Below are 27458 nucleotides of genomic sequence, written 5' to 3'. Positions count from 1 at the left end.
AGTATAACTACTACACATTGTGTTGAGAGCTGTCCATCTTTTCTTTGCTTCCACAACTTTTCTTTTGTTCTCTGCTGTGTACTTTTTATTTTGTTCTTTTTCCCCTTCCTCCCTCCTCCCGAAGGATACAATTAAGTGCAGATATATTTATATATAGATATATAGTAGATATATGCATATACATATATACACATACATACACATATACACATATACTTTCCCTAACAAATTCTACTCCTGATCTTTGTTTTTATGTTTGTGTGTATCTCTTATTTCCTATCCCTTCTGACTCCTCTACTTTATTTCTACCCACTACCTTGCCATCCTATTACTTAGCCTGCCCCCCCAAAGTGCTTCCTTATCTTCCCATTCCCATTGATCTAAACACCCTTCTATACTCCCCTTTACCTTATTCCCTTACCCTCCCCTCCCTTATCCTCTCCTCTCTCCCTATCCCTTTACCACTTTATTTCTTCTGAATTTAGAAGACTTTTATACTCTTCTAGATGTATATGTATTGTTCCCTCTTAAACCCATTCCCAATGAAAGTAGGTTACCAGAACTACCAGCCCTCCTCCCCCATCTAATTTCTCTGTGTTGAGTCTTGCTCTTGTACCTCATTTGTATAAAATTATCACTCTTTTTAGCTGTTCCTAAACGGTTTTACTTTTTAAAGTCATATTATACTCAGGTCTACCCCAATCTCTCCTATGAACTACCCAATTACTAATAACAATCTTAGATATACATCTTACATTTTACCCACATAAAAGGTAAATGGGCCATCCTTATTGAATCCCTATAATCAATGTTCGGTATGTACCTTATGTTTCTCTAAGCTCTTGTATGTCAAATCTTCTATTAAGTTCAGGTTGTTTGTTTGTTTGTTTTTTTAAACCAAGTCCTGAAAGTCTGACAGTTGATCAAATGTCCATTTTTTTTTTCATTGAGTATCATACTTAACTTTGCTGGGTATGATGTTTTTGCTCAGAACTCCAGTTCTTTTGCTCTTTGATATATAGTGTTCCAAGACCTCCTGTCTTTAGTGTCTCCTCTGCTAGGTCTTGTCTGATTCTAATTGTGGCACCGTCATATTTAAATTGTTTTTTTTCTTGTTGCTCTTAGTATTTTATCCTTGAGCTGGGGTCACTCATACATTTTAATGTATTATTTTATATTTGCTATTCTTACATGTATCATATACCCTTACAAGACTGAAAGATCCAAGAGGGCAGGAATCCTGTCTTATATAAACTTTACATCTCTCCCAATGTTTAGCACAATGCTCTGCATAATGTGCATTTAATACACACTTGTTGAATGTAATTTAACTGAGTCAAATTAAAATGACAAATGGACCTTTCAGATTGCTACCTCGTTTCCTCTCCTACTCTCCACCTTGTAGATTCTGTTACCTAAGCTGCCCCTGAATAAGCTATCAGACAAGTACCTTTCTTTAACATTTGTCTCTACTGTGAATGTAAAAACAGGTCTCTTTCTTATTCTGAAAAAAGTACTCACATATGCTTTTAATGACTTGTAAAAGAGAAAAAAGTTTTCCTAATCTTAAATTCAAGTTCTTTCTGCTCTGATCACCATTAAGAACAAGGAAAGGTCATTTGTTTCTGGTCTGTTTTTATCTCTAGTTCCTCGGTTGGTTCTGCCCTGCCCCCACATCCCCAGAAAATGAACATCTACTATTTCAGCCATTTAGAAAATTCTCCCAGAAATTTTCTGACTAGAGATACTAAAGTTGCTGGTACTTTCTCACTGCTCAAAGACAAATAGGAGATTCAGTTACACTCTTCTTCTCCTTAAATTAATAGCTTGCTTTTATTCAACTTTGAGCTAGTTGAAGAAAAGAATATATGTTAATAACATACTCTGTGTTTTATGCACTGTCAGAAATAATTTTTTAAAAAATTAACATACAGTACCATTATTCTAAATCTCTGCATACTGGGGTCTCAATGTGTGCACAGGTTTAATATAGAGGGGCTCATGTGAGAGATACAATTGAAGGTTATGCTGACTCAGTGACCCATTGTTCCAAGACCTACTTGTCAATCAGTGTGGGGTGAGGCATCACCCACCCAGTCTGTAGTTTTGTATTACCTGCTATTCATTGAGTACCAAGTCACTGTTTGTACCTGTTTGTACCTGGCATTTGTCACATACCTGCTACCTCGGGGAGGAACTGAGATGCCATGGCCCATCCCTTTTTGCTGACGTGGAGTTATCTGAATTGTCTTTATCTCATTACAAAAGTTATCAATAAAAGCTGGCTCCATCTTGAAACTCTTGCTGATCTCTAGCGATGAGCCCATCAACGTGTTGCCTCCTTCACGTACTTTTAATAAACTTCTTTTAATTCTCTTTGTCCTGAGTTTTGCCTCCTTAATCAGAGTGAAAGCCCAAAGAATTTTCCTTTTAACAATGCCAGGGACCTGTTTTTGGAAGAAGACATTCTGTGCATCCCTACCACATGGATGGGAGCAGCCTTTTCCATTGGCTATATAGCTGGAATCAGCTACATCATTGAAATTACCACACCGGGACAGTCTCTTTTTCCGGTGGTGTCCAGGAGAGCGAGAGGCTTGTTCACATACAGGATGGACACCATGAACTAATCTGGATTTGGGGGGAGGGCTGTTCCCTGCCTCTTGAGGCCCCGTTGCCCAAGAAACAGGTTAGTTTTGTTGCATTTGTCCTTTTTTGTTCTAGGCACAGGCAGTAGAGTCCTCGGACCCAGAAGTTTGAGCCATGAGGAACTTGGGGGCAGGATTCTAGAGTGGAAGTTGTTGCCAGCCCAGTGAGAAGCCCTGAGAAGCTAGGGTGCTAGGACTTGAGTTCATCAAGGCTTTGGACTTGGAACTTAGTAGGTCCATCCTATATAGGTATGGAGTTAAGATGTGAACGGAATCTCTCTCTTCTCCTCAGATATTGAGGTGGTGTGTGTATGTATGAGGCGGAAGCAGATTATGTCCCTGTATATTGGGGGTGGGTGTTGTATATTTATTATACCTTTGAAGTAAATATTCCTTTGTAAAAATTAAACTTAAACAGTTAAATGGAACTGAGTGCAAAGGATTTCTAAAATAATAGATTTACAACTAGTGGGAGTTTGCACTAATGACAGAGGCTAGATACTCCCAAACTCCCTTAAGGGTACCAGAGAATCCTGAGGAGGGTTGAATGTAACACACCTGACCTTCAGGCAGTAGAGGCCAGGGCAGTCTCTGTTATACAAACATTTAGAGCTTAGAGAGAAAAATGTCCAAAGTGACATAGTCCCCCCCCACCCCCCCCACATACCCTTGGGCATCTTTCTCCCATAAGACAATTTAAGATCGTACTTATAGGTATCCTACACAAAGAAACGTCACAAAATGTTAATGTATAGTTTGGGGCTAACATTCTACTCCTTCTAATAGAACAATAATCACTTAAGCCTCTAGTGAAGCTACTCAATCCTTTCTTTGACTCCTCTTTCCCCACCAAGGATTGAAAGGGCTTTCCTCCCTGTGGTCAATACCCTAATCCTTTCTGACTAGAAAAGAGGCCATTCACTGCCCTTAGATGGGTCTCAGCAACAGTCAGTCTCGGGACAAGGAAGGAAACATAACTGGACAAGATACTTTTTGTTCTAAGTTTGATTAGCACCCTTATTGCTTTGTTCTCGGACCTTGGTTGTTTTTTTTTTCTTACCTTCTACATACTTTCCTTAAGAGAAAAGTCTGGAAAAGATTTTAGGCTGAAGAAATATCTATTTTTTAATATTCTTAGTTGGACTAGAAAGGAAGTACTTAATATGTACTCATAAGCTGCTGCTTTTAGTTCTAACTTCTGGGGCCAAGAACAAGACAAATCCCTCCCCCACATGACAGCCCTTCAAATACTTGAAGACAGCCACGACGTCCCCTCCAGGCCTTCTCTTTGCCAGGCTAAACATCCCTACTGCCTTCAATTAATCCTCTGGTGGCACTGCCTCAAGCCCTCCACCCTCCTGTTTGCCTGAATCTGTCTATATGCCTTCCAGTTCATACAACGTCCTTCCTAAAGATAGGGAATGGAAGAATCCACTTTTTGTTGGGGGGAAAATTAAATCCAACCTTCTTGATTAGTGATTGTAATCATGATTTACATTTTTTGATTAAAATCAGTTCCAGCTTTTTTTTTAATATGATGAATATTTTTGTGATGATATAAAAATACATTGGAATGAGGTTTGTTAAAAAAAAAAGACAACACCTATATCCAGAGACTCAGCAGAGATCCCTGCTGTTATGACCACTGGCTGGGGCTGCACAGAAGGCTACCCTCTCAGACGACTAAATCTGTTAAAATGAAGTTCTACAAAGCTTTTTATAATCACAAAGGCAACTGAGAGGCAGAGCACCCACTAAAGCCAACGCTCTCTGCTCGGCAAGCCCCTTGGGAGTATTCACGATCTTAGATTCCCCAGACTCCTTATGGGTGTTTCCCAGGCTCTCCAAGGATCCAGAAACTCATCTTACTTCTGCTTTTAGTGACATGAAAGAAAGGGGAACAATAAAAACAAAGGGAGATATGAAACTTGGATTCCTCAGAGACAGTAGACAGCAAAGTGTGATGGTAGAAGATACTGTAGTTTCAATAAATGATACCTTCTTAACTATTGAGCATGGACAACCATTTTCTTTGTTTAAAAAAAAGTGTTATTGATGTACTTTGCTTTTACATCACAGTGAGCCCTGGAGATGAGGGAGAAACACCTTCTATGCCTATTCTAGACTAAACCCTCCCATGTGACAAAGAAAAACAATCCAAACATCCAATTGATTGATCACGTCTGAAAATATACACAACATTCTGCTCTACTAGACCCCCACCTCTTTACCATGAGGAGAGCAGTATGTTTCATCATTTGTTTTTGTTTGTTTGTTTGTTTTTAGGACATTCAGTTACTGAGAATTTGACTTTCTATTGGTGATCTTTTCATTCACATTGTTGTAATCAGGGATATTTTTCTTTTGGTTCTACTTCACTTACCACCCATCATGCATCTCTCTACTGCCCCTTTGGAAACCCACATGTTGGATTGCTCAGAGACTTGTGGTATTCCAAGATTTGTATCCATACATCATTGTTCTGAGAACATTCATACAGAAAATAGAGATTTTGTGCAGGAAGCAGTTCGGAATTATTAAATGCATTTTACAACTTCCCAAATACAATCTAGTTAGATATCTTCCTCCTCTTCAATTCTGGGTCCAAATCACTCCCCATTGACAGCATATTTGCCTACCCCCAGGTATATGTACCGATATTCTACCTCAATGGACTGGTCACCCAACATAAGCCATTGTTAGGTAATGGACTTGTTTCATTCATTTAGTTTTTAGTGTATGAATGGTTAGGTAGATTTCTCTTGAATAATCACGAATTTTATTGGGCATTTCCTGCAATGTTCTAGGGCTTAAGGAACATAGGGAAGACCTCACCATCTAAAGGAATCTCCTTTCCTTTAGGATCCTGCACAAGAAATTCGACACGACAGTCGGGCAAGCACACATCCTCGATATTAGTAATCAGAGGATCATTAAACAAAACAAAAATCCCAATCATATTTGTCATAGAATCCTCTAGGCATTCAATGTCTGGATGCTTGCCTTTTAGGCTTAGTTTTGCTTCAGGTACTCTGTTGGTCCATATTCCTTAAACTATAGTTCCAGAGTTCCCACCACTGTGTGTGTTCCCTTGTTGATAATCAGGGGACACAATTAGTTTCAAAGCAAATGCATTTGCTGAAATGGCATCTTAAGAAACATCTCTCTCTTATAAACCTGGGGCACACAATCCCATAAACATACACAGCACCAGCAAGGAAGGTAGACCCAAGTCCCACGGCACTCACAGAGAAGGCACAATCAAGGAGGGACAACTCTCCCCTCTAAATCTGCCAGGTCTGGTACCAAGCAAACAGAGTGAGAACAAGTCATCTGAAGCAAGCTTTGCCTCCAGAATCAGCCTCCTCCCCAACCTCTCAACCAATCCATTCCAGGTAAAAGGTCAAATTCAATTTGCCAGGTACTTCCTAAATTATGGTGACTAATGAGGTTTTTAAACTTGCAGTTTTGTAGGCCAGGGAATAATCCATGCAATGATCATTTCCCCAATAACTACAAAACACTGGTGTTCAAGGCTTGCTTCTAAATATCTTCTACTCGTCCACAGAAATGAATGGGCTGGGAAAAAGGTACAGAGATGTTCTTTACCCAGGAGTCAAGGTCATGTCTCTTTGGATCAATTCTGATGAATTCTTGGTTTTTCTATAGGCAAGTGCAGCCATTTAAGGTTTGCATAAGGCTAAGAATGAAAGAGATTTCTGCCCAAGCTCTTACATAGGCATAAAGATTCTGAGTAATCTCCAAGACATAGGCCTCTTATTTTCAAACCTGAGTCATATTTTCCTTTTTCATTTTTTTTTTTAAACCATTATCTCCTGTGGCTACCTTCCCAGTGATAACAATGCGTATAGGATTATAAACTGAGCTTGGGGGCTCTTATCCTGTTTTCCAGACCTTTTCTGACTTTTCATCCTTTGAAACAGACGTTGCCACGAAAATCACAATTATTTTCAATGATCTTTTTGCTTATGCTCATCACGAGCACTGCACAATGGAATGACCAGGTTCCCAGGGCAATGGTATTTCTTTTTGCTTTGAATAGATGATAAAACCAGCTTTACTAGCTCTTTTCTTTTCCCCTCCAAGGAGGACCTATGCACCACACTTTCATTTAGCCGTTATTTCAAAATGCTTGCCTCACAATCCTGTGAGGGGGGTAGTGCAAATATTATTATTATTATTCTAATTTTTTCAGATAAGGACACTGAGGCTCACAAGTTTAAGTGACTTTCCCAATGTTACAAGGTTGTCCAGTGGAGAGTTGGGACTTCTATACAATGTACATTCCAATTTCTACAGGAACCTAGACAATTTACTTGTAACATTTCAACCAGAAAACCAGGAGCAAAGATACTTAACTGGATGAGTTGCCCAGGACCAGGTTCAGTGGGCACCTCCTCCATGCCTACTGGGCACATTTCCTTATCCTTTCCAGTTGAAGCTCCTTCTTCCATCCTCCCAGGAGTTGAGAAGCTATTTTGTATTTACCATCTGTGCACACTTAGCTCAGAGACTGCTTTTGTTTCTCTTTTATTTCTAGCATTGGGCTCCACACTTAGTAGGTACTTAACAAATACTTTTTGAACTGAAATGAATTTAATTGATTCCAGAAGCCTCAAAAAGGGTTCTTTTCTGGGGCTGGTGGAGCAGTCCCTATAATCTCAGCTCCTGAGGGAGGTCCAAACTGATGGATCAGTTGAATTCAGGAGTTGTGAGCTGCAGTAAGGCTAAAGCCCATTACTAAATCCAGCACCAATATCATGAGGCCCCAGCAGAGGACCACCAGAGTACCCAAGAAAGGGCAAACAACCCCACGTCAGAAAAACAGAGCAGGTGAAAGCTTTTCCTATTGATCTGTAGTGAAAGATTAGGAGATCTAGTCCTCGAAAAACAAAGTAAATATATTGGTAGTCTGGTGAAGCTTATGGACCTCTTCTCAGAACATTTGTTAATGGTTAAAATAAAATGTATAGGATTACAAAGAAAACAAATTATACTAGAATAGTTAGTATATATAAATATATTTGTATGCATATATGTTCACAAATGTATATATACACAAAAATATAACTTTATATGTACACATATTTAAAGCTCATGGGACCCAAATTAAGAACTTTTGCTTAAAGGTCATTATATTATAATCACTTTGTGTATATATATATATATATATATAAACATATGTAAATGTACATATATACACATTTATATATATATATATACACATACATACACACATATTTAAAGTTCATGGACCCTAAGTTAAGAACCTTTGCTTAAGGGTTATTATAATTTTATATACATGTATTTCGTAGTTCAGTTGGTCAGACTCTTCTCGATCCATTTGGGATCGTGGCAAAGATACTGGGGCGGTTTGCCATGCATGCACGCATGCATGCATGTATATATATATGTGCATGTATGACACATACACACACTGAAAGTTCACAGACCCCAGTTAAGAACCCTGGCTCTGGGGCCGCTTTCTGCCGAGGCATTCTGCTCCCTCTGCAACAGTCCTGATCATGGGCTTGAACTTTCTGGGGCAGGAGGGGAGGACGTGCGTGTGTCCTGTCTTTTCACTTGTTTCTTGTCACTCAGGACGGAGAGCTCTTCGACCACAAACTCAGAATGGCAAGCACGCACAGCTAGCGTTCTCGGAGCAACCCCGTGACCCGGTGGTGCTGCTGGTGGGCGCCAGTGCTCGGGCCAGGTCAGTAGCCCCATCTAGCTGGCTCGCTCGCTGACCGCCCCCTTTCGTCCCCTCATTAGCACGCGGGGAGCCCCGGAGCTCAGCGGGCCCCGCAGCACGTAGGCGCTCTGCTTCCGGGCCTCGCGCAGCGCGCTGTCTCCCGGGTCGGGAGCTCGAGCCCGGCCTCTACCACCTTCCCCAGGGGGAGGGGTGTAGCAGCGGCTCCTTCCGGCCTTTTTGTTTTCCGTAGGGCTGCGGCTCCAAACTCTGGCCTTGGCTTGGCGCCAGAAGGAGGAACAACGGACACAAAATCTCGAGAATCGCATTCTCCGGCCGCTTCGCGCCTAAAACTAAATGTAACCACGCCCCTCTCCTCCTCCCGCCCTGCTCCGCCTCCACCTTTGGCCCCGCCCCGAGCGGGGGGGAGGGAGACGCCGGAATAGACTCTTTCTCCCGCCATTTTTCAATTGCACAAGATATTTTTTCAGGGAACTGCAGAGCTAACCTCGTATCCAGGCCCAGCCGACCAAGCCGAAGGCTAATTAGTGCCTTGGGTGTGGGGGAGAGAGCTGGGCGGTTAATGTGCTTGAGTCTCCCGGGGAGAAGGTGATTAACATGCTCTCCCACAAGAAGAGGCCGGCCGAAGTTCACTGCGATCAGTGGGTGCTCGTTGCACCAGGTAAAGGACCCAAAAGCAGTCGCCGGCCCCCACCCACTTGGCCGGGAAGGGGAGGGCGGGCGGGGAAGTGGGCGCACGCGTGCGAGCTCGCGGTTTGGTTGCACAACCCCTCCCCCACCCCCAGAAGCCATGCCCCGGCACCCACGCGACTGCGCGAGCTCCCCTGGGCGCGCGCGCTGCTCCCGGGCTTTCCTTTCCCGGGGATTCGTAGGGAAGTTTCCCGGGGAAAGGGGCGGAGCTTCAGCTCCTGTGCCTGCGCTTTGTGCAATAGGGAATTCCCTCCTGGGTTACTTCCATGAGCTCCTCAGTACTGAGCATCCTAAGGCTGGGGGTGGGACCGGGAAGAGGGGAAATAGCTCCCGCAGAGCACCTGTGGGGTCACCTGGGCAAGATGAGATGCAGAGTTATTGCCCCGCGACAATCATTGCTTCTTCGGCTCCCCTCTGGTTCAGTGCCAGGTTATAAGCATTTATTTTACCAAGGGCTTACAATAAGCATTTATTTACCATGGGTTGTGTTTAGAGCGTGGTGCTAAGGGCTCTGGAGGAGAGATACCATCTGATGAGACCCAGTGCCTGCCCTCAGGCTGCCTAAGGTGTGGTAATTTATTATAATGCAACCTATTCATGTATTAGGTGTGGTAACCCTGGGCACCGTTGCCTCAGTTTTGCAGAACGGTCGCATGAGATCCGCCTTGAAAGCAACCATTGCTTTCAGTGCCCTTTTTGTGCCAAAATGTTTCCCCTTTCATTGATGCAGAAGCAAGATGAATTTCAGTTGGATCCTTTTTTGGTAACCATCTTTCCTCTTGCTTTATGCATGTTATCAGATTATTAAGACCAGATCTATGTCTAACCAAATCGGACCAAATTCAAATTTTGGTCAAGCCATGTGATATGTGATGATGATGGTAACAATAGTTGGCATTTGTACTTCGTGTCCCAAGAGTCTTCAAGACAGCTTACAGTTGCACTAAGAATTTTAAGACACTTTGTATAGTACCTTCAAGTTTGCAGTGCTTCGAGTACACTGTTTCATTTGATCCTAGATACAGGGTTAAGTACTGCTAGTGTTCTTATACCCATTTTACAGATCCTGAAACTTGAAGCCTAGAGAGCTTAAGCTTCAAGTGATTATGAAGTTGGCTTTTGCCCTCCTTTTCCGAAGTAGGTACAAAACTGTTTCCTTTGCATTGATTCAGCAGCAATAGGAGAGATAATAGAGCTTTTGTAATCAAAATATTTCACAAGATTGTAGCTTTAGAGCTGAAAGGGACCTTAGAGGTAATCACTACCATAACCTCATTTTACAGGTGAGGAAACTGATGCCTACAAAGGTTAAGTAGCTATTGAAATATATATATATATGTATATATAAAGCCAAAATATTTGTTGGGTGCTGTTGATATATATGTGTGTGTATATATATATTTATATATATGTGTATATATATATATTTATATATATATGTATATATAGTACTTAAAAAAAACATAAGGAAGTGAAAAACTGGACTTGTCTTTTGATTTCCTCTTTTTATTGGGAGGAGGAGAGAAAAGGGTGGGTTTCCTTTCTTGAAAAACCCTTTAGACTGTAGAAAGGCCTCAAAATAATGGGGGCAAAGTTAGAGACTTTATTTTGTTGCCTTTGTGTTTTAACTTCTATGGGATAGATTCCCTTGTCTCTGGTTGCACCTCAGGGTTTTTAGAAGTCTAGAGTTGTTTGCTTGAAAATACCCCTTTGTAATGAAGTCCTCTTATTCTGGGTTTGAACTAGCAGGCTGGAAACACCTGTTGACTTGAAAAGTAAGGAAAAGATCCACCACTTTAGCTTTGCATTAAGACCTGTGCTTCTGGTGAGGCTAGGATTCGAGTTGTTTAAAATGACTGAGGTCAGTAATGTCCATAGGAGTACAATGAGGTAGGCATTCCTTTCAGTGTCCAATTCTTCCAACCTTTAGCAGTCACCCTGTGCTTTAAGATGGGGTTGAGGTTGCAAGGGTATTATCTATAGCCTCACTGGCTCTGTGGAGAGAATGAGCAAGTGGAATTGTGAAGGGAGGTTTGAAAATACTGGCTGGAAGTCAAAAGTGTTTTTGCTTTTTTATGGGATGGTAATTTTAATGGTATAACATCGAATAAGAGGGAAACAGGCTGCTCACTGTATTTAGAGATTCAGCCTCAGTAAGCGCCATCTATTCTTGCAGTAAATTTAAGTTGGTGATAAAGTAGTTGGCAAAAACCCAGGAAATGAAAACATTTTATACTGTAGATGGTGAAAAAGTTTGCATGATAAAGAAGCAATCTGACAACTGTTTTCGTAAGATTATATAGAACAGAGCCCATGGGGTGGGGAGGAGACATAGTAGAAATTTGTGGATACTCAAATATTTGATGTGAAATTTAAGAATTTGATTTAGGTCAAGACTCGAAAGCTTCACATTTGAAAGACTCATTCTTCCTTTTGCCTCAATCATATCAGTTATTAAAAATTTAAATATGGGAACTCTACTCGGTGGAGCTGAAAGTACATTTGTTAATTCTTAAATGTATAACATTTCGGTGTAGGAGACTCGGTTTCAGGTTTTAGTCAAAATACTCATTTTTTTCCATAGCATAGTGAATGGAGTGAAAAGCCAGGAATATCTAGGTTCATGTATCACCTCTGACACATCCTGCCTGTGTGGAATCAGCAATGTCAAATGGGGACGTTAAATTGTATATAAGGATCCCTGTTGTCCCCATTCTTAGAAAACCACATATTAATGTCAATATTCTGTTGTATTTTTATTTTGTTAAATTTTTTTAATTACATTTTGATCTGGCTCTGGATACACTTGGACGTGGGAGCTACCTGTTTGTCTCAGCTCTTTGAGTAAAACTAAATTGTGAAATGGTGCCCCCCTGCCCCGTTATAGGGATTTTTTCCCCAGTTCCCAGTACCAAATCCACTCTCTATCCCAGTCTGAAATATTAGCATGCTTTCGTTGGGTACAGGGATCAGATAGAGTAAACAGACACAGACCTAGCACCACCAGGGCTTAATATACCCCTGAAAGACAGGGGCTTTTTCATAGCCCTTTAAAAAGAAAAGAATAAAGAAACTTTCTCCATAATCACCGTTTGGTTTATGTTTTAAAGAGGGGTTCAGTTTGATTTGTGTTAACTCTTTGGGAAAGCTGTTAAAGGAGCAGATGAGGAAATTTTATTGCCAGATCAGAGTTGGGTCAATATTTGAGTTAGGCTAATTTATTCCATTTCCCAGCCCAGCTTTTACTGCCATCTACAGGCTTCTGAGACCCACTTCACAGTTAAGGATCTGGTGCTCCCTTGGTGGGGCTAGGGGTGGAGTTGAGGATCAGCTAGTCAGAATCGGAGTTTGTCATTTCCCCGAGGTTTAGGTCTTACTAATGACTGGCCAAAATAGAGTGTAGTTGATAATAAGTAAATAATAATGCGACCCTTCTAAGACCGATCCCAGGAAAAGTGTGTTAGTGTTTTCCTGTGGATGTGGGGATGTGATAAATTAACTGAAGAAAGAAAAAGACACTTTTGGCCAAGTGTTCACTGTAGCTAAAATGAAGTTTATTTTTAAATTGCTGTGAAATTTAATAGAATTTCCTTGTTGAATGAAGCAGGCTGTATTAATTAATGAAAAATTATGTGCATAGCACCTATCCTCTTATGAATTAATCAGCCCAGGCCAGTTACTGGAAAACATCATTAGAGACAGGAAACAGAAATGTAAATAGAATTAGAAAGAAGCTTATTAGAAATGCAAATATTTAAGTTACTGAAACTCAACAGATAGTCATCCATTTCCATTTTTGCATACAATTTCAAAGCAAATCAAAGACTACTACATAATATTTCTCATTTCTGAGACTTTCCTTACTACAACTCCATGAAGTAAATAGTTGGAGTTGTCTTATCCCCACTTGACAGATGGGAATTTGAGGCTAAGTGTCTCATGTTCAGAAAATGTTTGCCCCTGTCCTCAGACTCTTAATATTGTATCCTTCCACTGTCAGGCTGAATTACATTAACAAGTAAATTTTTTTTTAAAATATCTCTAGGGTTTCTGCTATTTGGAAGACTCTCCAAGGGGATACAAGTGTCTTTGCCCTTCAGGTTTTTAACATCTAATTGGGCACACAAGACACAGGCAAAGATAATGTTAAATGTAATAACCTATTAGAAGATACTTGTGGATATCCAGATTTTGAGAAATTTGACTTTAAGCAGAGAAAGATAGCAGATGAGTTTCCCATTTGGGTATAATTTTGACTTATCCTGCTAATAGGAAGAATCAGTAATACTTTTTGCTTTGAATAGCCCTAAATATTTTCTCAAGTTATCCAGGGCCCAATTTCCAGCTACATATGCCTACCAGCAAATGGATCAGTTTCCATAATGGATTGTCATATCTACACCCCTAGGAATGTACTGAAGTTTTCCATCCTTTTTTTCTGTTCTTGCTCCTCTAGAGATAACAGATGTTTGGGTCATGTTTATTATAGTTTCCCATGGGATGCATCTTCAACTGCTAACAGCTGTAGTTTGTTGGTGTAGACCTGAGTTTGGATGGTGAAACCTAGAGCCTCCCTGGGTCATAGGGTCATAGATACAGATACAGATCGTAGACTCATCGAGGTTGAGCTGGGAACTTCTCTCATCTCTGGTAGAGGTGAAGCCACTGTGCCTTTTAGAATCAATAAATATTAGCAATAGAAAGTACTTTAAGGACTAGTCTAGTCCCATCTGCCTTTTTTTTTAATACGCCGACACGTGAAGATCTATCTCAGCAGAGAGAGGTGGTGAATGTTCAGTGATTAAAAATAGCTATTACAGATGTTGGTTGCACAGCTATAGAAACTCAGGTCAAATGAGCCAAGTAAATCTGTTAGAGTGAATGGATCTTTAGTGCATAACGTTAAAGAAGAATTTTTAAATGAAGTAATTTGTCTTTACTGTAAGGTTTTTTTTTTTTTAAAACTTAAGTTTTTTCTCTTGGGGAATGCTAAAAACTTAGCACATTTTTTTTTCCAAAGTGAGATAGTTAACTCTTAAGGGAGCAGCAGTGAGTATACTCTACTAAGAATAACAATGACCTGAGAATCTGGATTTTGTTATTGGTTAGGTCACTAACCAAAAGTAAACTCGAGCAAATGCTTGCTTAGTGCCTCTATGCCTCAGTTTTTCCATTTGTATAATAGAATAACAGAGCCTCCTTTTCTCTGGTGATGTCATGCAAATAAACTAGAATAATAAGTATGAAAGCAATTTGAAAGAGTTTTAAAAAATTCTGTGTATCCTTGCATATGTCCTTGTTGTCTCCACTGTTTGAATGTTAAATTCTTGGCTAATAGGATTGTTTTATTCAGTATATTTGTGTTCCCCAGAGACAGGCACACAATAGAAATGTAATAAATAATTGTGGGGCAGTTAGGTGGAACAGTGGATAGAGTGCCAGGCCTGGAGTCAGGAAGACTCATCTTCCTGAGTTCAAATCTGCCTCAGACACTTACTAGCCATGTGATCCTGGGCAAGTCACTTAATCTGTGTGCCTCAGTTTTCTCATCTGTAAAATGAGCTGGAGAAGGAAAACCACTCTAGTATCTTTGCCAAGAAAACCCCAAATGGGGTCACAAAGAGTCAAACATGACTGAAAACCGAACAACAATAATTGGTTGATTAAACTGATAAAATATCTTGCATGTATTCCTTTGAAATATATTCTAGTTGACAGGAAGGCAGTGTGGGAGTTGGACAGAGGTCTGGAATTGTAGTCAGAGGATCTGATTACAAATCTTAGGTTCAGATCCAGACTGTACTACTTATTTTACTGCCTTGCCACTCTGAGCCCATTTGCTCAACTCTAAAATGATGGTGTTGGCCTAGATGACTGTAGAGGTCTCTTCTCTTAGTACTACGAACCTATCAATCAAATTTTAGAGAAGCTTACTTTCCTTTTTTGGGAAAAAAAGATCTAAAAGAAACACCCCCTTTAAAAATTTAATAATAAATTTACTCAATTTGTTGGAAAGAAAGAGGTGCTGTAGACCTAATTAGCTTTTCACTGATCATAAAAAGCACAATGGTCTTCAGTTCTCCCAAGCAAACATTTAGAATCATAAAGCGAGTTTGATTGATATTCTTGTTCTTTGTAAAAATTGATACTTTTGTGTAAAATATGTCCAAGTGATGAAGTGTCCCTTTGCCTTCAAAAGTGACAAGTTTGTTATGATGGATTGGGGATTATGATTACTGTCTGTGGCAATTAACCAAGAGAAAATTCAATTCTAGGACTGTTTTTAGATAAGTTTTGAATAATTATGCTAAATTTCTTGAACACTTTGAGTTACTATCTAGTAGAGTATAGGCGGCAGTGTGGAAGCCTTTGATTCTTTAAGGACTGAGCACACTCACACTCAGATTTTCCACATGAAGCCTGATTCTGGCTTTGTTTCTCTTTTGCATTTTTAGTGGGTTGACCTTCCTCTGATGGCCACTATATCTGGCTGTCTCTGTGCTTGACTGTGCTCTGTGGTTGATTGACTAATCATCTGCCAATTGGTGTAATCAGACAGTTTCTGGAACCTGATCTTTTGTCCTGCTAGTCATTATTCAAAAGGGATTGGGACATTTATGAGTTAGAACTAATAATTCTCACATTGTTGGTTCCCCCCCCCCCACCCAAGGCAGAAAAGATTGTAGGAAAGAAAGATGAATAGTGATTATAAAAGCCTTGATTTTGAGGGAGGAAAAGTAGGAGCTGCATGTGCAGTATTTGATCCCCACCCTCTCAGCCTAATAAAATTTCACCTTTTAATTTAAAAATTAAATTAAAAACACATTAAGAAAATAACTTATTCACTGCTTTCCAGAGCTGAGGCATAAGAAAACGTGTGATCACTAGAATATGATTTTTTCTTTTCTTTTCTTTCTTTCTTTTCTTTTTTTTTTTTTTTGGAGAATCTGTTTACATTTCTTAGAAGTGTCTTTTATATTTGCTTTATCTCTGTTCTCGTTGCCACTACATAGTATAGGTACTCAGCACCTGGGTTGCTACAGTAGCCTTCTGAACTGTCTCTGTCTCCATTTTCTGCCTCTGTAACACACAGCTTTAGAAATACTACCTTCATCATGGTGCTTTCCTGTTCAAAAACCTTCTTGTTTCCTCTTGGCTTCAGAAGAAAGTCCCATCTCCTGCCCTTTCATTTAGGGTTCTTCATAGTTTGCCCTCATCTTACCCAGCCAACATATTTTCCAAAATAAACTCCTTAATATAAAACCTTAGATTAGCCAATTTAGTCTTCTTATTGTTCCCAGAACCCATTTTGTATCACTGTATGTATATATCATCTGTGTTCATGTCTGTATTTATTTTGTTGTTGTTGAGTTATCGAGTTGTGTCCAACCCTTTGTGACCCCCATGGACCATAGCACACCAGGCCCTTCCATCTTCTACTATCTCCTGAAATCTGTACAAGTTTATCTTCATTTTTTCCATGACACAATCTGTCCATCTCCTCCTCTGCTGTTCCCTTCTCCTTTTGCCTTCGATCTTCATCAGGATCTTTTCCAGTGAGTCCTGTCTTCTCATTATATGGCCAAAGTTTTTAAGCTTCAGCTTCAGTATTTGACTTTCCAATGCATAGTCTGAATTAATTTCTTAAGAATTGACTTATTTTATCTCCTTGCTGTTCAAGAGACTCTCAAAAGTCTTCTCAAGCACCACAGTTTGAAAGTGTTGATTCTGTGGTGCTCGGCTTTTCTTATAGTCCAATTCTCACAGCCATACATTGCTACTGGAAAAACCATAGCTATGACTATACAGACTTTTATTGCCAAGGTGATGTCTCTGCTTTGTTAGTATGCTGTCCAGATTTGCGTTACCTTTCCTTCCAGAGCAAGCATCTTTTAATTTCATGGCAGCAGTCACCATCTGCAGTGATCTTTGCAGTGAATATAAAATCTGACACTGCTTCCATTTCTTCTCCCTCTATTTGCCAGGAAGATTTCAGACTAGTTGGCATGATCTTAGTCTTTTTTTTTTTTTTTAATGTTAAGCTTCAAGCCAGCTTTTACGCTCTCCTCTTTCACCCTTATCAAGAGACTTCTTAATACTTCTTTACTTTCTGCCATCAGAGTGGTATCATTCACATATCTGAGATTGTTGATATTTTTCCCATCAGTCTTAATTCTGGCTTTTGATTCATCTAACCTGGAATTTTGCATGGTATGCTCTGCATATAAATTAGGTAAAGTGACAATATACAGCCTTGTACTGCCTTTCCAGTCTTAAATCAGTCAGTTGTTCTATGTTTGGTTCTAACTGTTGCTTCTTGACTTTCATACAGGTTCCTCAGGAGACAAGTAAGATGATCCTCTGGTACTCATCTCTCTTTGTGCACTTGCCGTATTTTGTTGTGATCCACACAGTCAAAGGCTTTATTTAGTGTAGTTAATGAAGTAGAAGTAGATGTTTTTTCTGGAACTCTCTTGCTCTCTCCATAATCTAGGGAATGTTGGCAATTTGGTGTCTAGTTCCTCTGCCTCTTTGAAAACCAGCTTTCTCTTCTGATAATTCTGAGTTCATATGTTGCTGAAGCCTAGGTTGCAGAAGCTTAAGCATAACCTTGCTGGCATGTGAAATGACTTCAATTGTTCTATATCTATATCTGTTTCTATTTCCCACTTTACTCTAGTACCATTACCAATGTCTTCCCCTTGCCAGAAAGAAAGCTTTTCTAATTCCTTCTCTGTCTAAGCCCTACCCATTGTTCAAGACACAGGTTAAGTCCTACTTATTGCATGGAATTTCTCATGACTACACTAATCCTTTTTGCTTTCCTCTGGATTCCTGTATTATGATCACACATATTCATCACTTAACCATGCATACAAGTGCATACTTTATTATGCTTCAAGGATCTGAGATTTCTTTGGTTTGAGTACTAACTTTACTGATGAAAACCTAATCATTTTATGATTTAGAACATAATTTTCATGAGTTTTGTGGTAAAAACAAAACCAAAAAACATTCATCACCTGGAACCTCAGTGGATGGAACCCTGGACTTGGAGTCAGGGAGACCTGAGTTCAGATCTAGCCTTAGACACTAACTAGCTTTGGGACCCTAGGCAAGTTACCCAATCTGTGGCTACCTTAGTTTCCTTATCTGTAAATTGGAGTTAAGAATAGGACCTAGTTCCCAAGTTTGTTGTAGGAATAAAATGAGATATTATTTGCAGAGCATTTTGCAAACTTTAAAGCATTATATGAATTCTGTTATTATTGGTATTATTATAATTGTGATGAATTTTTAAATCTTAAGCTAATTATAGTGCAGACACAGAGGCTGTTACTGGGCTGTAAAAATACAGAGTGAGAGGAGAGTAAAATATAAGGTGACTAGGAAGGTAGGAAGGAGTCAAGTAGGGAAAAGCTATACATGTTAAACATGTCAAGTCAACGGGAATTTATCAAGCACCTACTGTGTGCTATATGAAAAAAAAGGCAAAAACAGATCCTGCTGTCAAGGATCTCAGTGTAACAAAGGAGACAATGTGCAAACAAAATACAGTCAGATTAATTAAAGATAATAAATAAAGGGAAGTTCCTAACTTTAAGGGAGATTAGGAAAGGCTTCTTATAGAAGGTGAGATTAGAGCTGGGACTTGAAGGAAGACAGACAGAGATGAGGAGGATGAGAATTCCAGGCTTAGGGAACAGCCTCTCCAGTGGAGTGTTGCATTCAGAAGACAGCAATGAGGCCAGTGTTGCTGGGTCACAGAGAACATGGAAGGTATTAAGATATACGAAGACCAGAATAGTAGGAAGGGGCCAGGTCGTGAAGAACTTTAAATGTCAAACAGAGGAGTTTGTAGTTGGGCGAGGCATTAGAGAGCCACTGGAGTTTATTGAACAAGGGGGCAATATGATCAGACCTGTACTTTAGGAGAATCAATATGGTAGCTGTGTGAATGGTGGATTGGAATTGGGAGAGACTTGTGGCAGGAAGGCTGGTGAGAAGGCTATTGCAGTAATCCAGGCAAGAATTTATAAGGGCCCAAATCAGGGTGGTAGCTATGCAAGTAGAGAGGAAGGGAAATGGGAAAGATGTTGTAGGGTTAAAAATGATAGAATTTGGCAACCGATGGGATATTTGTTATAAGTGAGAGAGAGTTTAGGATGACGACACGGTTGTGAACCTGAGTGACTGGAAGGATAGTGATCCTCTGACAATAAAGGGGGAGATGAAAAGAAGGGTAGGTTTGGAGGGAAAAGGTAATGAGGCATATTTTGGACATGTTGAATATAAGATGCCTATGGAATGTCCAGTTGGAAATGACCAGCTTGTATTATTGCAGGACTGAAACTAGGACAAGATATGTAGATATGTGAATCTTATGTATGGATGGGAATTGAACCCCTAGGAACTAATGAGATCACCGAGAGAGTTCAGAGAGAAAAGAGAAGGCTCCAGGTAGAGCCTTGGCGTTCACCCACAGTTAGGGAGCATGACGTGGACGGTGAATCAGCCAAAGAAGATGAAGAATAGTGAGACAGGTTGGAAGAGAACCAGAAGAGAGAACAGTATCACAAAATCCCAGAGAGGAGAGAACCTCCAAGAGGGTGCTCAACAATGCCAGATACTGCAGAGATGTCAAGGGGGATTGGAGTTTAGAAGAGGCTTTTACATTCGGCAATTAGAGATTGTTAGTAAATTTGGAGAGAGCAGTGTCAGTTGAATGGTAAATTTGGAAGTCAGATTGTAGGAGATTAGGAAGAAAGTAATAGCAGAAGAGTGAAGGTGTCAAATGACTTTTTCAAGGAAATTGGCTGAGAAGGGGAAGAGTGATCTTGGACACTAGTTAGTTGGGATGGTAGAATCTAGTAAAGGGTTTTGTTGTTTTTTAATGAGAGAGACTTGGACATGTTTGTTGTAGGCATCAGGGAAGGCAGTAGTAGATTAGAAAAGGGCTGATAATAGTTGGGGAAATCAGCTGGAAAAGATAGGAAGAAATGGGATTGAAGGTGGAGGGGTTGGCCTTGGTGGAGAAAAAGGCTGCTCCATTATTAGAGAGGATAATAAATAAGTTAGTAGAGAGTGATGTCATTGAGTTGTGAGATGAGGAAGAAGGGTTGTCATGTGAGAAGGAGGGGAGAAGGAGTTCTCGGCAAATACATTTTTTTTTTTTTTGGTAAGTACACAGGGAAGCCCTAAGCTGAGTGCATTGGTCCAGGGGGTGCCTTTTGAGGTTATAGAAGAGAAGAGGTTTGATATAGCCATTGTGGAGGGTGCTATAGAGAATCAATTAAGAACTTGTAAAAAATTTTTTAAAAAATACTTTGCTTCATTGAGGACCTAGTTGAGATTAGATAATATAAATTTGTAGTTGATGAAGTTTTCATGGTTGTGGAACTTTATCTCTGTTCACAAAAAACCAAAAACAAAACAGTTATGCAAAACCAGCTAACTACATGTAATAGTCAGCACCTGTAATTCACTCTACCTCTGCCTGAGAGGAGGGAGATGTATTTTGTCATCCACTTTCTGGAGGCAGTATTGGTCATGACCTTTGAAATTGAAGTTAGCCTTTTATTGTTGTTTTCATTTATATTTTAGTCATTTTGTATATTCTCCTATGTCTGCTTACTTCTGTTTTCTTCAATTTGTGCAAGTCTTAACATATTTCTCTGAAATCTTGATGTTCCTAATTTATTATTATATAGTATTCCATCACAGCCATATACAGTTTTCCCTTCCAGGATCTGGAAAATCCGAGTAAAATGTTTTGTCTCTCCCTTCATACCAGAGAAGAAGCCTGAATTATTATAGTATTAAAAGATAGAATATGCTGATGTTATATAATACTATACATATATTTTATGCATTTGTGAATTTCTAAACTTTTTCTGTATCATCAATTCTCATTTAATTTCTTATGCTGACCAACAATATATCAAAACCACTAAAGGGGAAAGTCACTATGTGGAAGGGATAACTGAACTGTATTTCTCAGCCATTCCCCAATCAATGAATGCTCACTCTCTTTCCAGTTTTTTTGCCACCACACCCAAAAAAATGTTGCCATGTATTTGGTATAGATGGAATCTTTCTTTCTGTCTTTGATCTTCTTGAGGCACAACACTGAATTTTCCTTGAAGCTAAATCCTCATGACATAGTTTTGAGTTCTCTTACTGGGCCGGTTGTTCTCTGTATCCTCTGATCTATCAGTGACCCTTCTAAATTATGGAACTCATAAAGGAAAGCAGTAGTCCAGATGTGAGCTGACCTAGGATTTAGAATCGTAATCTTTAAAAGGGAGAGAAGTTAAAAATTCTTATAATTAACTCCCTTAGACTCTGCCATACTTAGTCATTCATCTGAGATAGGTAAGGTTTTACCTTATTTTTCAAACTTCTCCAAAGATCTCATTTTAGGTCACTTTTCCTTTTTGCTCACTTCATTCCTTCATTTTACAGTTTAAGCTAGTTTCTTTCTAAAATGTTTGATTTCCTTTTTAAAGGAAAATGGCAGATGACTTCTTTCAAATTGTGATTGTGAATAGCTTCTGATATAAATTTTTTATGTTACTTGGAGGTTGCATTCATACAATACTACTTGGTTCGTATACATGATTAAAAAATCAGGATTTTCAAATTTCTTAAAATTTTAAATAATGTTATTACAAGTAGTTAGTGTTTCATTTGCCTAAATTTATAGTGTGTGCTTAATGAGTTTTACCTTAGGAGTCTTAAATGATTATATGAACAAAAGACATGTGATCTTAGCTGGGGCAAAGGGCCCTGAATTTAGAAACATATTTTTAAACGTGTGGTTTACACAAAACAGTCCCAGATAAATAAGCTGTGATATGGACTGGCAGATAAGGATTTTAAATCTTTCTTAACAGAATTGAAAACCTTTGTTTGCTGATTTGAAAAATATTTAGGTTTGCACAGCTCTTTGCAAGTCACTGTAAAAATACTAATAGATTTGCCTTTAAGTCATTTTGGCAAAATTGAACTTTTATCAAGAGACTGAAAAAGCAACTAAATTACTCTTGTTTGAAAGTCTTATATGGGCAGTTTTGTTTTTATTTTTTTATGTCAAATATTCAGGTTTTTCTCCATTAGCATGCATATATAGGAATGTGTTAGTAGGAATTTATTCTGAATTTTAGAGGACTTGGGATTTTTGGCTTCTATTTTCAGATGTTCCATTAAATTTGCTTGTTTAACTTTCTTTCTTATTGGGTTTTGGTTCCTGCCCAGGGACTACTTATTGGGTAAAATAATATGGGATGCCTGGGTGAAAGGTGATATGTGTGGCAAGAATCCAGTATTCTGCCCAAACAGGGTCTGGTGCCTATTTTCTCTCTGGCCAGTGCGGCTGACCAGGGTACTGAGAAAATCTGACAGCATCAGGCAAGCCAGATTCGGGGGTGGCCAAGGTTCTAGCCAGAATGAAAACTTTTCACATGGGGAAACTTTTAAACCATGTCTCATATCTTATGCTGGATTGTTGTGGCATTTTTTAGGGATGTCTTTATCTCAGTGTTCTTGAATCTTTTAGTCCTTCATTGTTTTTGTTTGTTTTCATGAACAGTTTTTGAATCTCCTGTTTCGTTTACGACTGTCTCGGTGCTCTTAAAACCTTTTATTCTTCGTGTTTCTGCCTTTATTTCAGTGTTTATTAATATTTTGCTTCAGCAGAGCTAAAATAATTCAGAGAAAGAGTAAGGCATTGAGACACAGGGTAGGGTTAGAAAGCAAGAATTAGAATCTTGAACATTCTATTTCAAGGAAGGCATAATTGACCATAGAAAAGTTTCATGGTTAAGAAGCTAAAATTATTGCCGACCTAAGTAAATGCCCATATAAATATTAAAAAAGACATAAAAATATAGGACTCAATGGTCTTCTACTATAAAGATGGGATCAAAGTCTTTAAGACCATGAAACAAGTGAAATGGGGCATCCCTTGATACTCAAAAGTGGTAGCTTTAGGACAGATCAGAGTTATTTCTTTCCAGGAATTGATCAGGCCAGAATATAGGAATAGATGCAAAATAAATTTAGGTGAATTCATAGATGATAGCTCCATTACCAATAAAAAAGGGTTATTTGAGGTTGACAAGAAGGAATATCTTCTGTCTCACAAAGTATCAGTTGGTGTCACTTGTCAGCAAGAAGTTCGGGGGACTGAATGAACTGTGGGTCTGTTTCAGTGTGACACTATGACTTAATTTAAGCTCTGGAGAGGGGACATCAGCCAACTGTGACTTTGTCTGGCTAAGCCTGGAATGGAGATTTTCTCAGACAGCCATGGTCATATCAGCCAAATTGTGAATAGGAGGCCAAAGTGTATTTGGACAGAGAATTGGCTCCTGGCCTTCATATGTTTATTGATTAATTTTGTATAATAAAAGATCTTGCAATAAGCCCCAGAGATCTAGATTTCCCCTAAAAGAGTATTTGTGATCAAATATTACACTATGTAATCAATCAGCAAGCATTTATTCATTGTGCCAAGTCCTGGATACTTGACTTTCCCAAGCACTTTGATGTAAATTTTTTCATTTGGTCATTTTCACAGTCTTCGATGGTTTGACTTCCCGGAGCTTCGATTCCCTCATCAGTTAAATGATATTAATAACTTGCACACTAGATAACATCTAGGATTCTCAGGTCCAAACTCATGCTCCCCAGATGAGTTCAGCAGCATCTTCTAGAGGACCAGGCACATCATTCTCCTACAGCCATTTATGTTGTTCTTTATTTCGTTAAGGATCATTTTGTAATTGAATCTATACAAGTCTCTTGTGTGTTTTGGTAGGTCAGTCTCCAAATATTTTACGAATTTACCTATACTATGTAGGCAATAGAACTCAATAACCCAGAATTTGATAAAGTAGAAAACATAAGTCACTTAGGAAAAACCTCATTATTTATAAAAATTGCTGGAAAAACTGGAAAGCAATCTGGCAGATTTTTTTTTTTTAATGCTAAAAAGCATAAAAGAGGGTTGTACTTTGTCAAAGGCTTTTTCTGCATCTATTGACTATCATGTGGTTATCGAATATCATGTCTTAGTTTTTTATATCATAATTGTTGATTGTTTTCCTAATGTTAAGCCCTTTTACATCCCTGGTATAACTCCCACATGGTCATAATGAATGATTTCTTGGATAAATCTCTATAGTCTGATAGGATTTTATTTAAAATTTTTGAATTGATATTCATTAATGATATTGGACTGTAGTTTTCTTTCTGTGTTTTCTCTTTCCCTGGTTTAGGTATTAGGACTGTATTTGTCTCATAAAAGGATTCTGGTATGATGCTTAGTTTCTCAATTTTTGAGAATAATTTATGATATATATGTACTAATTGTTCTTTAAAAGTTTGATAGAATTTTCCTGTAAATTCATCAAAGCCAGGAATTTTTTTTTCTCTTTGGTAGTTCTCTTACAGCTAGCTCTGTTTCATTTTCTGAGATTGGGTTATTTAAGATCACTATGCAGTTAACTGATAGTTTGGCTATTTTATATTTTTTAAGATATTCTTCTATTTTTTTTGTGTTCTCAGTTTTGTTAGCATATAACTGTTCATAATATTATATTCTGATTATTCTTTTTATTTCTTATGGTTTTGCTGTGATTTCACCTTGATCATTTGTTATTTTATTGATTTTATTTTTCTCCTCTCTCCTCGATCAGATTAGCCAAAGGTTTATCAATTTTATTAATCTTTTCAAAGAACCAGCTTTTAGTTGTTTTTTTTTGTTTTGTTTGTTTTTTTTGGTGAGGCAATTGGGGTTAAGTGACTTGCCCAGAGTCACACAGCTAGTGAGTGTTATTTGTCTCAGGCCACATTTGAACTCAGGTCCTCCTGACTCCAAGGCCAGTGCTCTATCTACTGCGCCACCTAGCTGCCCCTTTTAGTTTTTTTAAAAGAAATTTCTGTGGGATTTTTTTTTTGTTATCAACTTATTTCCATTCTAATTCTTAATATTTCCTCTTTTGTGCTTACTTTAGGTTTATTTGTTGCATTTCTAATTTTTTAAAAAGCACATTCAGTTCATTAATCTTCACTTTTCTATTTTTTTAACATGTTTATAAGGATATAATTTTTGACCCAAGGATTGCTTTAACTATATCCCAGAACTTTTCTTATTTTGTTTCATTGTTTTCTTTTATATAGTTATTAATCATTTCTATGGTTTGTTCTTACATTCACTCATTATTTAGAATTTCACTGTCAATTTTCCATTTGAGTTTGTAGGTTTTGTTTGTGAACAAACTATTTTTATTGCATTATGATCAGGAAAGGAAGCACTTACTATTCCTGCCTTTTTACATTTATTTGCAATATCTCTTTGCCTGAGTACATGGCCAGTTTTTATAAAAGTTCCATGTGGTTATGAGAAATATGTATATTGTTTTGCTGTCCCATTTAAAAAGATGCCACAAATCTGTTAACTGTAGTTTCTCCAGCAATTAGTTCAATCCTAAAGGTTCTCTTTTGTTTATATTTCTGTTAGATTTATCCAAAACTGAGAGAAGGATATTGAAGTCTCTTGTCACTGTTGTATTACTTCCTATATCTTCTTGATGCTCAGAAAAATGTTTGCTTTATGAATGTGGATACTAAGATATTTGGAACATATAAACTTATTACTGACATTCATTTGTTATCTATGGTTCTTTTCAGTATAATATAGTTTCCTTGTTTATACCTTTTCCTCTTTTGAATGTTTGTTTTTATCTTATTATATAGCATGATTGCAGCTCCTGCTTTTTTGGATTCACTTGATGCATAGTAAATTTTTTTTTCTATCCCCTCCGTTTTATTTTGTATATGTCTTTGTTTTTTAAATATGTTTCTTATAAGCAACAGATTGTATCATTTTTTTTAGCCAGTCTCACTTATTGGATTGTTTAATCCTTTTACATTTACAGTTATGAGAATTAAGTTTATATTTTCCTCCACCTGTCTCTAGTATTATTTCTTTTCAAGTTATGATCTCCCCTCCCCCACTTATTTTACCTTAGACTTTTTTAAGGTGTCACCATTCCCCCAATCTCCTCTTCTTCCCTTTAGAGTTTTGCTTATTAGTTCCTTTTTTTCTGCTGTTTTTTTATCTTATTCTGTAATTCTCTGCTTTTTTCTCCTTTCATTCAAGTAGATTTCCTCTTTCTCCTTCCCTTCAGCTAGTCTTATTTATTAGTTTTTAGAATTTTATTCCAAAAAGATTTCTCTCACTCTCTGCCTCAAGTGACTTTAGAGTGGTCAGTACTGGCTCCAGCTAGATGCTGCTGTGCTCTTTTCCTCAGGTTTAGTGATGTGCTGCACAGCCTCCCCTTGCACCCTTACACACATGGCGTCTCATCCTAGTGTTCTGTCGTTCTCTCTCACTTCTTTATTCTGGCAGCATCACTTCAAAGCTTTGACCCACTGGTTGTCCACCCCAGCACTGGCTCTTCAGAGAGCTACTGTGTTGTTGCTGTGGAGTTGTCTGTCCCAGCACCAGTAGTTCAGAGTTTTGTAGCTCTGGTGCTATAGGGTTGCAGCCCACAAGCAGGCTAGGGCAGTCTGGAGCTGGGGTGACACTGGAAAGGAGAGGGGTGTGAAGGTGGTTTTATTGCATGCCTGTCAGGTCCTTGAGTCTACTAGTACAGCCTCTTTCTTAGTATGGGAAGTGGGGGAGGGGTGTTAAGTGAGCTCATTGTCAGTAAGCATCAGTTCTTAGGTTTTTCTTTTTAAACTTTCTTTTGGATTTTGGGTATCTTAGATTATGGAGCCAACTCAAGTTGTTTTATCTTTGGCACATAATTTATCTTTTGAAGAGATTTGAGTGGTCATGGGAATCAGAGAAAAGGTCTGTTCCTCCTTATTATTCTTGTGACTTGGAAATCTATAAGTAATCTTTTAGGAGAATGTGTGCGTACATTTTTTTCAATGTTTGAGTTTCCAAAGTACTTTGAGAGTTTTTTTCTAGAATGCTCTTTAAAGTGGGGAATGGGGGATAGAAAATATACCTACTGTGGAAACAAGTGCCTACTATTTCCTACTAGGAAATAAATGCCTACTATGTTCTACGCACTATGCTAAGTGCTTTTGATCTTTGGATGCATTTGATCTTTGGAACATGAAAGGATGCTTCATGCTTAATGATTTTAGAAATAATAATTTATCTTTGACTAAATTCTACTGTATTTATAGGGTGAGATTGGGATCCATCTGATGTCCTTTATCAGCGTTTCCTCATCTCTTTCAAATTTGCTAATCTAGAATGTCTATTTTGTTTTTAACCAAGTGAGCAAGATTTTTTTCCTGTCCCTTTTTCCCGTGTGTGTTACACACACACACACACACACACACACACACACACACACACACACACA

The 27458-nt window shown here is 38.6% G+C and overlaps 1 protein-coding gene across 2 annotated transcripts in view; it reads left to right on the top strand.

Annotated features, from left to right (window-relative positions):
* The first annotated feature begins 8783 nt into the window (after window positions 1–8783).
* RNASEH2B (ribonuclease H2 subunit B) overlaps window positions 8784–27458 on the top strand; it is an 85017-nt gene continuing 66342 nt past the window's right edge. For both annotated transcript variants that reach the window (XM_027856908.1, XM_027856907.1), the window contains exon 1: window positions 8784–9040. In XM_027856908.1, the coding sequence (XP_027712709.1) occupies window positions 8977–9040 (64 nt within the window). In that variant the 5' untranslated portion in view covers window positions 8784–8976. The remainder of the gene's footprint in view (window positions 9041–27458) is intronic.

This window comes from Vombatus ursinus, unplaced genomic scaffold (assembly GCF_900497805.2).
Source record: "Vombatus ursinus unplaced genomic scaffold, bare-nosed wombat genome assembly UNPS02011700.1, whole genome shotgun sequence".
In the NCBI taxonomy this organism is placed as follows: Eukaryota; Metazoa; Chordata; class Mammalia; order Diprotodontia; family Vombatidae; genus Vombatus; species Vombatus ursinus.
This window is presented reverse-complemented; position numbering and strand designations above follow the sequence as displayed.